Genomic DNA, 15,952 nt, shown 5'->3' with positions numbered 1-15,952 from the left:
ACACACACACACACACACACACACACACACACACACACACACACACACACACACACGCACACACCTATTTCTTGTAATTCTGATACGAGTAAGTTAATATTAAAGTGAAAAATTAAAGCTGATTATGGCACATAGAAGATACTTAGTGACCTGAGGTGGTGGGAGCGTGATGACCTGTAATAATCAGGTATACTAAATACCTAGCATAGGCATCAGACTCACACAAGAATAAACATCAAACGTATCTTATACATTCACTATGTAATTCTGTTCGATTTTTTGTGTGAGTAAAATAAAGATTTATATATTACTAGCTGACCCGGCGAACTTCGTACCGCCTTAGCGTAGAGATTTTCTTAATATTTTTTTCCGTAAGAACCATCCTTGGACTTCCACAAACATTTAAAAAAAAGAATTATCGAAATCGGTTCAGCCGTTCACACGTGATGCCGTGACAACGCGAAACGGGTTTCATTTTTATATATATAGATTTATTTAAAGAGTTGAAACCTACTGCGAGTAGAGTACGAGCCATAATTATCTACAGGTTGATAGTTAAATCATTTGCATTCATGTTAATATGTAGTAGGTACATCCCCCACATATAAGACAATTCTAATGAGTTAAAATTCAAATAGGATCAGTCTGAGCTTAGTGCGTTCAGTCAAACAAACAAGCTCTTCAGCTTGATAAATACATTTAATTTAGTTAAATTGTAATTTAAGAAAATATATTTCGGTTGCATTGCAATTTGTTTATTTAAACAAATTTATTTAATGTCAATTTTACAAAATTAATGTCTAACAACTTAGAGAAAGATTATCTTCATTACCTATTGAAGTAATATTATGGAGATTATAAAATTCAATCTCTGTTTAATAATATAATAATAATTCATTTATTCAGATAAACAGTATCCATATGGGTTAGTAACAATTTGTGCTTAACAATTAATGGTTAGTAAAAAATATTTGAAACAAAATTAGGAAAATTTAAATTAAAATGGGCATGAAACAATCAAAATTAAAAAATATTAAATAAGAATCAGATTAAATTAGAATCAAATATTAAATGAAAATCAGAATCAAATCAAAATTAAATAATATAATCAATTGAGATCAACAAGGCGGGCAGGTTCCCGTGATCACTCTCTGCACGAAGCATTTCCATAGCGGAGATGTTAACCTGTCCGCTAGTGTCTTGAGTATGCTGTTGAGACTGCCTCGCACCCTGTTATTAAGGGATACCGTTTTTTTGCGGATGATAGCATTGAAGCCATCAGTTTGGTATTCCGCAAACATCCCCGATGCACTACAGAAACGTGGCAGCCCCAACATCATCCTGAAGATATTATTATATTGGATGCGATGGGTTTCTAGCGATCTTTTGGTATGACTTACCCACAGGTTTCCCGTGTACGTACATACTCTGGCAATATTATGTTTAAGTGAATTTCTATCATATTCACAGGATCCATCTGTTTGTCAACATAATTTGTGTGAGATATCCTCCTGAGACCCAGACCCCTAAAAATTGTCGGATTGTCTTGAATTTTGGAAGGCAGGCTAAGATTCATATGTACAACTAACAAAAAATGCGAAAAAAAATCTAGCCCCCCTACATACGCCAAAATGGGGGGTGTCACCTGTGACACTACGGGTTTCAAAGACATTAAAACGGGCTTGAATTAATTAATATTGTAATTACTTCAGGTATGGTAAAATAGGTGTTTTTAGTTTCAAATTGATCTGCAATTGTTTAGAATCGTATAAGATTTACTTTTTAACAGCTTTTATTGAACTTGTTATAACAAACTTTAATTAACTTGCAATAAATGTGTGAATGTATGTTTGAGTAAAATCTTGGAAGCTGAATTAGAGCTACTTCCTGCCAACCGATTGAGCTGAAATTTTGCATAGACATGTAACTCAGATGAGACTTTAATATAATGAGGTCATGGAGCTGATCTGATGATGGAGACGGAAGGTAGCCATAGAAACTCTGTGACTAAACGATGTAACTCTGTCGAGTTTTGACTGATTTGATTGGTATTGACAAGTACTCTGGTCTTGGATGGTATCCAGGGTCTGGTCTGAGGATGGAGCATAATTTTTTTTATCATCTGTCTCATAAAAGTTGCATAACATTGACTTGACGTTACCATCAGACAATCCTAAAAAGGACCATATTTCAAGTCACGAGTGCCCAAAGTGTCACCAGTGACACTCGAATGAATTGACGAAAATACTTATTACAATAGAAACATTTTAATAGTTTTATCGCAAAATCTGAGAGATATATTACCGTAGCACACAGAAAACACAAAACAATACCAAAAAACTTGTTTTAAATAATATTTTCTTTTCTTGGAATGTGTCATGTCGGAGGTCGCGCGAATTCAAAATTTCAATTAATGTTTACAAAATCAAAAACCCTTTCGTGCGAGGCACAGCAATTTTTTGGATATGTAACATATTCCAACGTTTCACACACTTTTATTAATTTTCATAAATACCAATAAATGGCGCTGTAAAAAAAATATATACTCAAGTGTCACGAGTGACACCGGGGGTCTCAGGAGGATATACCACAACATGTATAGACTATGAGGCAGTAATTAGATGAGTAATAAGTAAATAAAATTGCCAGTTTTTAAAGGTAGCTGAATATTGTCATCATCATCACCATTTCAGCCATAGGACGTTCGCTGCTAAACATAGTCTCTACAATGTTGATCGATTGGTAGCGGCCTGCGGCCAGCGCTTCCCTGCTACCTTAATTACAATGAGCTGAATATGTGTTATTCTGTAATAAAAATGTTTAATCTGGTGAACTGACGATTTATGGTCTACAAATACAATATAAAGGGGCGTGGATTTGAACAGAACATGTTTGGTATAAAAGCAAGCACAGCTGATAATTTTCACATTTAGTCGTTAATATTTTTGCAAAAGTTTCGGATTATCATTTTAATAATGCAGAAACTGTTTGCTATACTTTGCGTCAGTGTGTCTTTGGAGCTGGTTTATTCAGCTGTTTCCAGACAAAAGCCCGTAGAAAAACCAGCTGAATTTGGTAAATACTTAATGACTTTAGCCTAGCCATAGACTACAGACTCTTCGTCGGCCGATAGTTGGGTCGCACATTGGATCGGCCTATTCTTCATACTCGTCATCATCATCGGCCGACTAAAATTCTACAGGGTGTTAGGTAAATGGGTATATGAGCCGACACTAACCTAACACCCTGTATAGTCTGTGAGGAGTCTGAAAGTTGGATTAAGTGACCATAAAACTCTCTTTACTTTGAAAAAGTTTGTTAAGCCGTTGACCGTATTTTATTCGTTCCAGCAAGCGAAGAAGGATGCTATAATCCGGAACTAAATATGGTGTTGCCATACAACGTGACTTACTCGTCTCCTGACCAGACTATGTGCAAGGGATATTTGTGCGAATTTCTGGATTCACTCAAATATTTACGTAAGTTATAAATTAATATAAATGAGGTTCTACCGTTGCCGTTGGGGCAGAAAAGTTCTCGAGTGGCGACCGTGGGCTGGAAGACGTAGCGTGGGCATGCCTCCTACTAGGTGGACCGACGATCTGATGAAGGTCGCGGGAAGAGTCTGTATGCGGGCAACGTAGGACCGTTCATTGTGGAAAACCTTGGAGGAGGTCTTTGTCCAGCAGTGGACGTCATTCAGCTGAAACGAACGAGTTCTACACACAAAGTTTTTCGTCAAAAATGTCAAACTTTTTTTTAATCACTTCGTTTGGTTTATGTTTAGCTGGTGCTAAGTAAAAATATAATTTACTAGCGGCTGCCCGCGACTTCGTACGCGTGGATCCCGTATTACCCCCTTAGGGGTGGAGTTTTGTAAAATCCTTTCTTAGCGGATGCCTACGTCATAACATCTACCTGCAAACCAAATTTCAGCCCGATCAGTCCAGTGGTTTGGGCTGTGCGTTGATAGATCACTATGTCAGTCAGTCACCTTTGAGTTATACAGGGTGTTAGGCGGAAGGTGTTTTCGAAAAAAAAATATAAATTAAAAAAAAATATAAAAGCTCACTTATAGTCAAATCGGCGAACTTGTATTCTTAAAATGACCTTACCTATACACCCACGAAATTTGTCTAACCTTCCGCCAAACACCCTGTATAATTTATATTTAGATGTCAAAAATTTTAAATATTTTTCAGTTGCGGAGCCCTAGGAGTTGTTGATGGCTGCGTAGAAGTCCCAGGGGATCTATCAAAACCCTATCCAGATTGCTGCAGCACCATATCCTGCGATCCATCTTCAGATGGCACTGTGCTGGCCGTGGCCTGAACTGTTGAAACATGATTTAAATAAACATTTTAATTTTTAATTTTATTTGAATTTTCGTTCGTTCGTTTCAGCCGAAAGACGTCCACTGCTGGACAAAGGCCTCCCCCAAGGATTTCCACAAAGACCGGTCCTGCGCCGCTTGCATCCAGGTACTTCCCGCGACCTTCACCAGATCGTCGGTCCACCTAGTGGGAGGCCTGCCCACGCTACGTCTTCCAGCTCGTGGTCGCCACTCAAGAACTTTTGAATTTAATTATATTTTGAATTTGAATTTAATTATATTTATTAATTAATAGTCTGCCGACAGTTGAGATCGATTCTAATTTGTATGAAGAATCAATCATACTGATTAACTCAAAATCAAAATCAAAATCAAAATCAAAATTATCTTTATTTGTTTAGACTAATTAAATTAGTTCTTGCAAATCGTCAAATGCTCTTAAGGAGCCTATACATGTCTCATTCTTTTTTTGCCCTACCAGCGCTTCGAGACAAACATTTGGCAAGTGCTGAGAAGAAGCGCCGCAACAAACTTATGCCGGTTTAAAAATATGAAAAAATATAAAAAAGTAGGAAGTTACATACATTCAGAAGCAAGTTACTTACCACGCGCTCCCGTTGATAGAAGGTGGCCTTTAAGACGCCCATCTAGCACAAGACCGCGTGGCAGTTTTGAATATATTTCTTTAGTGCCGTGCTAATTTCTAGGTTAATTGTTGCGTTTTGATACATATATTTTATGTCAGGTATATATTTCCTTGACCAGTCCCCGAAGGCAGCGCCTGTTCACAGACATGACGTGTGAACCAGCCATCGCTTCACTCGACCATATTATAGGGAATGTAACGACCCGCCTCACACGCCACTACCCCAGAGACATTTTAGTGAGCATGACAAGTCTAAGATATAAGCGACTTCATACGAATAAAAATATTTTGAATAATTTGTCCCGTTTTTCACTAATGCTCTGCTCCTTTTGGTATCTACGAGATAAAAATATAGCATAAAGCGTTTCTCTTTAAGGCTTGGTATTTCTTNAAGCCCTATTGGGATGAACTTCATTTTGCAATAAAAATACCATAGTTATGATTTGATTGTCGTAATGAACGAACTTTGTAAACCTTGCAGGTTTGTACGGAACCCTCGGTGAGCGAGTCCGACTCGCACTTGGCCGGTTTTTTAAAGGCACTATCACCTAGTCAGTTAAATTGTACCACATCAAGTTGTATGAAATTTTAGCAAATGATTTTGAAAAATTTGTAGTACATAATTTTAAAGCTATAATAGCATAGTTATGTTTGACTAACAATAAATGAAAGCAAAAAACTGGCAAAGTAGATGAGGTACAAGTGTGCGTTACGATAATTGGAATTACAAAACTTGTATTCAAAATCGTGATAACGTGTAAAACAACTGTTCTACTGTTCCTTTTCGTTACATAATTTGTTAAGAATGTAGGTATCGTATAATATTTTGCCATAGCTTTTTTATAGGCTTGAAATTTAATGAAATCCAATTTAGTAACCCTGTTATACAAATTATCGAACCGGTTGGCTAAATTGGGCCGATGCTCTGAACTCGTATTTTGTTAATTTGTGCTGAATGTACAACAATCATGTTGATTAATACCTATGAAATAGTAAGTTGAATAATTTCTCTTTTATTATACAACGTGTTCCTTTTGATATCCCATAACTTTAAGGGTATATTCTATACATAAAAATAATTTAAAATGTCCAAGAAGCATGTGTCCCAAAATGCATATTTTCGAAGATATTATCATCAATTTTAATAATATTAGTTCTTAAATTGTTACCACTATGACTAGTCTTTATAATTGCGACGTTTACATAATGACATTAGTATAGACTACAGTCAGTTCACTTAGTGTAACCGTTGCACTGCAATATGCGCTTTTATTTTGTAGGAGATAAAGACGATTTTTAAGTCAACATGTCAAGGTTGATGTGTGTACATAGTTTTAATTGATTAGTTAGATCATTCATAATTTAAGGTAAGAAAGTGCGACGTTGTCATTTTTCATGTAAAGGTGTTTTACATAGATAGTCGTATTTTAGGCAAATTAATTTGTATGAAAATTTAAAAAAAAAATGTATTGAAAAACATTAAATATGCCATTCGATCCTATTATGTGGTCGTATTAATACCCTAGCTAGAGTTATGGGATATCAAAAGGAACAGGTTGTATACCATGGACATTAGCAAAAACAAAACAATGTGTAAAATGGGATTGAAAAAAACTGGTCCAAATTACCGGAAACTCCCTTAGGAGCCGCCAAACAAAAGTACAAACCACGATAAAAATATTCAACTTGGAATTTGATTTTTCAATATCTAATTACCAATAAAAAAAAAGTAGCCAACTTAGGGTCAAATGGGCAAACTTGTATTCTTAAATGACCTCACCTATACACCCACGAAGTTTGTCTAACCTTCCGCCAAACACCTTGTATAAATGTTTATTTTCAAACGATTCCTGTATGAATAACTTTAAACGATCAAACAAACGAACGAATAGTTTCGTGTATGGGTCGCTTTAACCCTCCGTGTACCAGGTGACTAAAAGTTACGTCCCGTACCAGGGTGGGGTATTACATATACCAATATACAAAGTGATAAAATTTTCATTAAACATTTTTTTAGGTGGAATTTAATATTTAATATTGATTATTTACGTATTTATTAATTAGATTTTAGAAAAGCTCTGAGCTGAAAAATTTATTATAACATGTTTATCATAAAAAAGCAAAAAGACACAATTTCCGTTGTTCTTGTAATTTAGGAATCAGTTTCTTATGTATAATTTTTAATTAGTGCCTTTAATTATGACAACGTAACAATTTTATTTATTTATAATTATGTTATTCCATTTCAGTAGCCCATAAATTGTATCACCAAGTATAAATTGTAGCCTAAGTGTATGTTCACATGCATCTTCGGATCTCAGTACTAAACTTCCAGATTCGCACTAAAAGTCAACTCATTTGACTAAAAGTGCTTGAAAATTTCAGATTCCGTGAAAATCACGAAAAATATTATTTGTATTGAATTTTATTCAATTAAGAAAGCTAAAAATATATAAATTACACCAAAACTGTAAGATTATTTTTAAAACTTTTTAACAACGTCCCGTACCAGGTGGGGTGTGTGGTACCCACACGTATTTTAAAGGCAAGTAACTCAGTTGGTAGTCACCACTGGACTGATTTTGCAACGCTGATCAAAGCAGCAGCGTCATAATTCCAGCTACAGAGAATTTCAAATTAAGCACTTGCAAATTTTTAAAATTATAGCGATTTTTAAAGGACTGGGGTGTGTCACACCCCACCTGGTACAGCGAGGGTTAAAATATAAATATCAATAATAATGAATACTTATTATTGTTACTAAGCTCATTCCGTCATACTTATTTAAATCACATCTGATTGGCAATATAAAAGAGCAAAATTTTCTTTAGATTCATTGTGTCGGTCATTTTAAAGCTTAGTGGTCGTTTGAAAATCAGCAACAATGCATAAGGTGTTTGTTCTTGTTTGCGTCATCCTATTGGTGAACACTGCTTACACCGCTGTGTCACTTTTGCCAAAAGTCCCGAAACCCCCACAGTTCGGTAAGTCAACTAACAAAAATTAAGAATATTACTATAATTTTAATTTTAAGATTTAGATCATTCTCCATCTTATATAAGGTATTAAGTAAATGGGTATATGAGCCGGCACTAGCCCATGTTAACATGGGCATATAAATAGTATGGTGAAGTCAGAAATTTGATATACAGTAAACCAATCATTGAATGAAAAAAAGACGATTACGTATTTTGTGAAAATTTGTAATTTACACAATTTGGAATCTTATTTTAATGTTTTTATGTATTATACTTTTCACTTTTTTATTTTAGAACACGAGGAAGGATGTTACAATAAAGACCTAAATATGGTGGTGCCATACGACGCTCCTCACTCGCCTCAGGATGAGTGCGCGCAGTATTCGTGTTTTGCGGATGGAACAATTAAAGTAACAACGTAAGTTTAATAAAAACTTGCATGTAGATTGTGGAGTATATGATATACCTACATTTAGTTAGGAAAAGTTAGGTCCATTGCAAATGGCTTCCTCTACATACGAAGTTGCTATAAATTCTTTGTCATTTAGTCGTCATATTAAGGGACATTTTTTTTAGGTTTAGGGCCTTGCCACGCTTGCCGATTACAAGCCTTTTCTTGAATTATTTTATACTAGCGGCCGCCCGCAACTTCGTACGCGTGGATCCCGTTTTACCCCCTTCATCTATCTCACGTGGTTTAGATTTTTCATACAAATGTTTTTTCCCGCTAACTCCCGTTCCCGTGGGAATTTTGCAATATCCTGTTGTAACTAAGCTTTAAGTTTACTAAGGTACCTGCATGCCAAATTTCAAGCGTCTAACTTAAGCGGTTTAGATTTTTCATACAAAAGGATTTTCCCGCTAAATCCCGTTCCCGTGGGAATACTAAGTATACTATAACCTGCCCAGGAGTATGAAGAATAATTGTACCAAGTTTCGTTAAAATCCGTCGAGTAGTTTTTGTTTCTATAAGGAACATACAGACAGACAGACAGACAGACAGACAGACAGACAGACAGACAGACAAAAATTTTACTAATTGCATTTTTGGCATCAGTATCGATCACTAATCACCCTCTGATAGTTATTTTGAAAATATATTTCATGTACAGAATTGACCTCTCTACAGATTTATTATAAGTATAGAAGATAGATGTATGAAAAAATAACTCGAAAAAAAATTTTGAATTGAAAAAAAAAATTTGTGCCGTTACGTTTTTTGAAGTGTTCCTATTAATACCCTAGAGTTCCAAGAAATCTAAAAAAGAACGTTGTATATTATTTAGGTCAAATGTCACCTAACCTTTTAAACCAGTTTTCATAACGACTATGGGAACTAGGGAATAGTTTGAAAGATAGTGCAAATGTAGCGGTTTTGAGCATTTTTTTTTCTTCACCGTTTTTGGCCAAAAATTCGACGCAACACAAATTTTTACTATTGCCGTAAACAAGTGCTAAAATATCCGGGTTGTTTTTGAAATATTTAATTTTGTAACATATATTTCAGTTGCGGAGTCGTCGCGGGTCCAGCAGGCTGTGTAGTTATCCCAGGGGATGTATCAAAACCGTATCCAGATTGCTGCCAACCCGAAATTAAGTGCAATTAATCCGATTCAAATGTCACTCAAACTGTGGCTGTGTCCTGAACTAATAAAACATGATTTAAAATAAACTTCACGTTTGAATTTTACATTTTTATTTGAACCGAAATTACAAGACAAGTACAACAGTCGATAGCACATCAACCATACGTTTTGTTAAAACAACTATAAGGCTGGGTTGCACCATTTTACTTAAACTTTGACAAACGTCAAAAATCTGTCAAACTCCATACCGCACCGGTTATATTTACGGTCAAAAGTTGGTGCAACTCAGCCCAAGACTCCAAAGTGTTTGTGTCAATACATCAAGCGGTACATTAATTAAAAGTACTGCTCTCTTATAAAATGTACCTATGTAAACGAAAGAAAGGCATAGGACATTAATACATAACTATTTAAAACTTAAAATTTTATAACACAAAAAGTCGGTTGATAATGGCTCAAAAGACGAACTTAACGCCACCAAACTAAAGTTACCAGTAATTTTGGAGTTGCCTTCTTTTTGTTACACCTCATCATCATCATCATCTTCATCATCATCTCAGCCATAGGACGTCCACTGCTGGACATAGGCCTCCCCCAATGCTTTCGATGTTACCCGGTTGATAGCGGCCTGCGTCCAGCGCTTTCCTGCTACTTTTAAGCCACTACACAAACACAAACACACACACACACACACACACACACACACACACACTCACACGCGCGCACACACACACACACACACACACACACACACACACACACACACACACACACACACACACACCCAAAAAACTGGCACGCGTCCGTCCTCCGTAAGCGCCACCGCGCGACTGATTGAGATTGTCCAAGCCGTCATGGGCGATTTTTTCCACATTTTTTAACATAGTAACTAAATAAGACGCAATATAAAAATTTCATCCGTTAAAAGCCCTCAAGTTATTTCTGAACTTTAGTTTAGTAAAAGATTCAGTATCTCAAATCGCTTATTTTAAAAATAAAACCATAATTAGAAAACGAATAGAGGTAACTTTGGGAATTTATTCTATCGAGTCAACTTCATCAAATCGTGTTTCCATCCGTTAATAACCCTAGAAAATATCCTCAACTATGCCCAAAAAAAATCTTAGCCTTTTATTTTACTGTTTAGTACCTCAAAAATGAAAAATGAAAACCTCATTTTCGCCATTTTCTCTGTTACCCGGCCTTAAGTAGGATATTCATCACAGAAAGTGTTATTCTAATGATCTAATCGGACCAGTGGTTCCTGAGATTAGCGCATTCAACCAAACAAACTCTTTAGCTTTATAATTTACTAGCGGCCGCCCGCGACTTCATACGCGTGGATCTCGTTTTACGACACCTTAGGGGTGGAGTTTAAAATCCTTTCTTAGCGGATGCCTACGTCATAACATCTACCTGCATGCCAAATTTCAGCCCGATCCGTCCAGTGGTTTGGGCTGTGCGTTGATAGATCACTATCATATGTCAGTCAGTCAGTCAACTTTGAGTTATATACTTAGTCGGGTCATAGTTCTGTCACATGTTTATTGTGAAATAATTGATACTGTATTTACTTTTACAGTAATCATTGTTATACCAATGGAAAGGCACTAAAACAAATATTTGATGTTTATAAAAATTATTTAAAATTTTCCTCACAATTAAGAATTTTCCTCCTGCACACTGCCGCCGCCGCCAGGAGCGCTTATGAATAACTACAAGGGTTCAAATTGCGCGGTCAGTGGTCTCTAGAAATACGAACGAGTTTCGTGGCTGGTTTAATCCAGGATGCCTTAAGGGACTCCAAATCAGTATGAGGCATAGAGCAGGCCTTCCTCTCCAAATGTTGCCATATTTTGTAATCCAACGGATTAGAGTCTGGACTGGATGAGGGCCAGACTTCGTGCCGACTGAGGTCAATTTTACGCCCTACGAGCGGGTTTTGCGCGCTTTTGGCTCTATGAGCTGGCGCAGAATCCTGCTGGAACTCCCAGTGTCTGTTATTGGGCATGATTATGTGAAATATGTTCCATAAGCTTTGTGAGAACTACATTTTGATACAGAACGGCATTTTGTTTTTATGCCTTTCATGCAAAAAAAAACCTCAAAAAGCCCAAATTTGAGACATTCAACCAAACCTTGCGCGACGACAAAAGCTGGCCTTGCTGGACAGCTGAAATTAAGCTGTTGCTTCTTCATTGATGTACGCATACAACTTAACATTTTGTTTTTTTTTGTAACTCTCCTCCATGGTAAAAATAATCATTCCAAAATTTTTTTTCAAGGTACTTTTTTCTCGCCTACCGCTTAAGCAAAACGCAGGACTTCTTCAATCTTAGCTCTTTTTAACGCGCATCCTAGTAATTTTTGATTAAAACTTTATCATATTATCGTCTGATGAAACGATAAATGTAAAATTGATTAAATTCAAAATTTTCAGCACATCGAAAATCTGCTTTGGCGCGTACCAGTGCAGCGTGACAACTGCAGTTCGATCTTCTTTATGCGTCTACTACATATTTAAAAACATATGAAATTCAAAGCAGGGTACATTTTTAATTTCGTTTAATATTCTAAATTCTAATTCAATAAATATTTTAGAGACCTTCTTTCAAAATTTAAAAGTTATGATCATGTGACAGAACTTATGACCAGACTAGGTATAGTTAGATGTACACCTATAGATTAATTAAGCAACATTTTACATGTCAATGTGTTAAGTGGGATTAAAATTTAAGGAGACGTAAATGCCAGAGTTACGTTATAATCTGCATCAATAAAAATTGGCAATTAAAAAAAAACTATTAACATTGGCACATTTATTTTGGTCATCTTTGATTGCCTATTGAAGCAATATTTAGGGTACCTGAGATAGTTCAATCTCTTTTAAAGTGGAATTGTATCATATTATAGTATTTACAGGGTTCATGTGATGTGTAAATGTGAAATTGCCAGTTTATAAAGAAAGAAGGAAAGAAAGTAAGGAAAAAAGAAAGAGAGAAAGAAAAAAAGAAGGAAAGAAAAAAAGAAAGAAAGAAAAAAATAAAGAGAGAAAGAAAAAAAGAAAGAAAAGTATTTATTAGATGCGAGTAGCTATATAATAATTTAGTGTCATTCTGCAATAAACACGTTTAATCTTGTGAACTGTCGTGTATGGTTTATATACAAATAATATAGGGGCGTGGATTTGAACACACACGTTTAGTATAAAAGTAGGCACAGCTGACAAACTGCTCATTAACTCGATAATATTTTTCACTTGCAGTCGTCTCGGATATCATTTTGATAATGCAGAAACTGTTTGCTATAATTTGCGTCAGTGTGTCTTTGGAGTTGGTTTATTCAGCCGTTTACATACAACCGGCTGTAGAGAAACCGCCTGAGTTTGGTAAATACTTATTTATACTAATATTATAAAACCAAAGAGTTAGTTGAGTTGAACGCGCTAATCTCAGGAACTTTGGTCCGATTAGGTACTTAAACTTAGGTGTAGGCTTATCTTATAACCCCAGACTCCACCAAAGCGGAGACGAGGCGGCGAGTGAAGTAAGATATGTTTTAAACAACCAGTAGAATTTTGTTATTCACCTCGTTTTTTCTTCTTCTTATTCGGGCACTCTTGTCAGAGTGGTCGTGGTTGCGCTGACGAGGTACACGGTGGGGTGTTCGATGTCGTCTCCAAGGGTAGCTCTTCTGGCGATGTGCTTCCATTTCTAACGGTTAGAGGCGTCGCGAGGACGATTGACTATGGTAGACTCAGGAGCCTTCGTTTCCTAGCATAAATAAAAAAGAAAATACACTTTTATCTATCATCATCAGCTCAGATCATCAGATCAGCTAGAGCTGAAAAACATATCTTTCCCATCTCGGTTTTGGTAGAGTTCAACCTTTACAAAATGTAGTTTAAGAGAGACCTTCGGCTAGGTCCAAACTCTATAATTTACGAAGACTCGACTTGAACATTATAAGAATACAAGTTCAGCTGTGCTACAAACAATGTGTTTACCTACTTTTATCTCTCCTAAAACAAGAAAAACAATTTAAATCATTTTAATTAATGACGTTACAACTACAACAGCTCGTGTTTTGATTTCGTGATCAAACGTTCTGATCGTGGACTTTAAACGCACATAATTGTCGTATTATTTTAATTACGTACTTATTTAGTTTTACATTTGAGCCATTCCAAATACTTATATTAGCTCATAAAATATGTTTTAAAAATAACAAGTAATTTAGGTAGGTTTATCTACGCAAGCTACGAGTAGCTCTACCTTATTCGCCAATTATTCAATTTCTACATAATATTTTGTTTTTTTATTATTTTTATTTCTTACTAGCGGCCGCCCGCGACTTCGTACGCGTGGACCTCGTTTTACTCCATTAGGGGTGGAGTTTCGTAANTATTTTTTTCCAAAATAAAATGTAGCCTATGTTACTCGTGAGTTATGTAGCTTTCGAATGGTGAAAGAATTTTTAAAATCGGTCCAGTAGTTTTTGAGCCTATCCATTACAACTAAACAAACAAACAAAGTTTTCCTCTTTATAATATTAGTGTAGATAACTCACTCATGGATTGTTCAGTAACTGTAATTGATAAACAATGTATCTTCTGAATTTGTTTTTGACTGTATTTATTCATTCTAGCGTGCGAAGAAGGATGCTACAGTCCGGAACTAAATATTGTGTTGCCATACAACGAGCCTTACTCGCCTACTGACCAGGGTCAGTGCAGGCAATATTTGTGCGGAAACTCTGGGGACACTCAAATATTTACGTAAGTAAAATTAAAAATGTAACTACTCCATTTAGTTAGGAAAAGCAAGGTCCAATAAGAAGGCTCCTCTATACAAAGTGAAAAAATCATTGGCATTTCCCAAATGTGAGACAATTTTAATGTGATTTTTAGTCTTTATTTTTACTACAAACGTCCATTCGTTTCAACCAAATGACGTTCACAAATATTGTCGGTCCACCTAGTAGGCCTGCCAACACTACGCTTCGTTTCCCAGCCCGTGGTCGTCACTCCAGAATTTTTCTGCCCCAACGGCCATCAGCTCTACGAAATACGACTGTTAGAATATCCGGATTCCGGATGGTGCTCCAATGATACTTATTTGTGCCGTTTGGGGTTGAGACTATAAGGTCCAGCGCTCGTTATTTTTATAAGAAACTGGCAAAGAGGCTCAACGAGGTGACCGGTGATCAAAAGGCTGGCAGCTATTTCGGTCAGAGAATAAGCCTGGCCATTCAACGTGGCAATGCTGCCAGCCTTTTGGGCACTATTCCCAACTGCGGCGCTGGAGGTGAAATATTTTTTATTTTGTAAATAAGTATGCAACAGTGTTAACTGCCCATTGCCGGTCATGTCGCCTCGTTCTATCGCAAAGAATCACCATTTGATGAGAGCGAGAGCAAAAACGGAAATTGATAGTTAATTAACACTGTGGCCGTGTGTATAAATATTATTATAAGTAATTTTGAAAGTTTAGTTTTTAAGTAATTACATTAATAAGTTTTTAGTATATCCTACTAATTTATAAATGCGAAAATTTGTATGAATGTCTGAATGTCAACATGTTTGTTACTCTTTCACGCAAAAACTACTAAGCGGATTTTAATGAAACTTATAGTATTATTTTTTATAACCCAGAATAACATATAAGCTATAATTTATGACGATTTGTAAAAAAATAAATTTCACGCGGGTGAAGCCGCGGGCAAAAGCTAGTGTATCATAAAATTTCATCATTGTAAAATATTTCAGCTGCGGAGCTGTAGGTGCTGGTCCTGGCTGCGTAAAAGTCCCAGGGGATCTGTCGAAACCCTATCCAAATTGTTGCGACACCGTATCGTGCGATCCATCTGCTTCAAATGGCACTCAAACTGCTGTGGCTTAAACCGTTGAAATAAACCTTGCAATTGAATCTTACATTTCATTTTAATTAAGTAGGTACCTTCTTAACTAAAGTTGACAGCACATCAACCTCAAAATTGTAACTTACATTATGTTGTAAACAGCACCTACTAAAAGTAAATTATGACGTCGATATGTTTGACTAGGCTACATAGGCGTAGTAACTATAGGGTGGCAGGGTTGGCAAAACCCTGGCCCGAGGGGGGGCCTGACACAAGACTCTAGACAGGGTCCTGACTCCTGTCGCCCCCCTGAAAAATACCTAGATACGCCAAGGGCCCCGTGCACAGAATTCGTCACGGGCCTCGGATGGTTTAGTTATGCCACTATTGGCAGGTATGTACCTCTATTTTTGAACTATGCTGACCATCGCTATGCACTGACCTCCGATATAATAACCATTCACCAGAGTCAAATGGAGGATTTGGCGTACACTCTCCACGCTGGTCAGACGGGACTTGAAGAATGCAAAAGCTTTAAAGGGAGTCTTCT

General features: G+C 36.4%; 2 protein-coding genes across 2 annotated transcripts; both read left to right on the top strand.

The window, feature by feature from the left end:
- Positions 1-7,798: 7,798 nt before the first annotated feature.
- On the top strand, positions 7,799-9,642 carry LOC114360662 (la1-like protein 15). The gene is made up of 3 exons (XM_028315416.1): positions 7,799-7,963; positions 8,252-8,375; positions 9,465-9,642. Exons 1-3 carry the CDS (start codon positions 7,864-7,866, stop codon positions 9,562-9,564), a joined length of 324 nt encoding a protein of 107 aa, XP_028171217.1. The 5' UTR covers positions 7,799-7,863; the 3' UTR covers positions 9,565-9,642.
- A 3,124-nt stretch (positions 9,643-12,766) lies between these two features.
- Positions 12,767-15,475, top strand: LOC114360660 (uncharacterized). Its single transcript, XM_028315414.1, has 3 exons — positions 12,767-12,931; positions 14,191-14,320; positions 15,311-15,475. The coding sequence occupies exons 1-3, from the start codon at positions 12,832-12,834 to the stop codon at positions 15,441-15,443; spliced, it is 363 nt and encodes a 120-aa protein (XP_028171215.1). The 5' UTR covers positions 12,767-12,831; the 3' UTR covers positions 15,444-15,475.
- The last annotated feature ends 477 nt before the right edge of the window (positions 15,476-15,952 follow it).

The sequence above is a fragment of the Ostrinia furnacalis genome, unplaced genomic scaffold (genome assembly GCF_004193835.3).
Source record: "Ostrinia furnacalis isolate ACB-3 unplaced genomic scaffold, ASM419383v2 OfSCF5115, whole genome shotgun sequence".
NCBI classification, from domain to species: Eukaryota; Metazoa; Arthropoda; class Insecta; order Lepidoptera; family Crambidae; genus Ostrinia; species Ostrinia furnacalis.
This window is presented reverse-complemented; position numbering and strand designations above follow the sequence as displayed.

What these genes read in the sequence shown, in the direction of transcription:
- LOC114360660 (XM_028315414.1), top strand. Translation starts at nt 12,832, where the DNA reads ATGCAGAAACTGTTTGCTATAATTTGCGTCAGTGTGTCTTTGGAGTTG. An exon ending in AGAGAAACCGCCTGAGTTTG is followed by an intron (nt 12,932 to 14,190) that starts GTAAATACTTAT and finishes TATTCATTCTAG; the next exon opens with CGTGCGAAGAAGGATGCTAC. An exon ending in GGGGACACTCAAATATTTAC is followed by an intron (nt 14,321 to 15,310) that starts GTAAGTAAAATT and finishes AAAATATTTCAG; the next exon opens with CTGCGGAGCTGTAGGTGCTG.
- LOC114360662 (XM_028315416.1), top strand. Translation starts at nt 7,864, where the DNA reads ATGCATAAGGTGTTTGTTCTTGTTTGCGTCATCCTATTGGTGAACACT. An exon ending in CCCGAAACCCCCACAGTTCG is followed by an intron (nt 7,964 to 8,251) that starts GTAAGTCAACTA and finishes TTTTTATTTTAG; the next exon opens with AACACGAGGAAGGATGTTAC. An exon ending in GGAACAATTAAAGTAACAAC is followed by an intron (nt 8,376 to 9,464) that starts GTAAGTTTAATA and finishes CATATATTTCAG; the next exon opens with TTGCGGAGTCGTCGCGGGTC.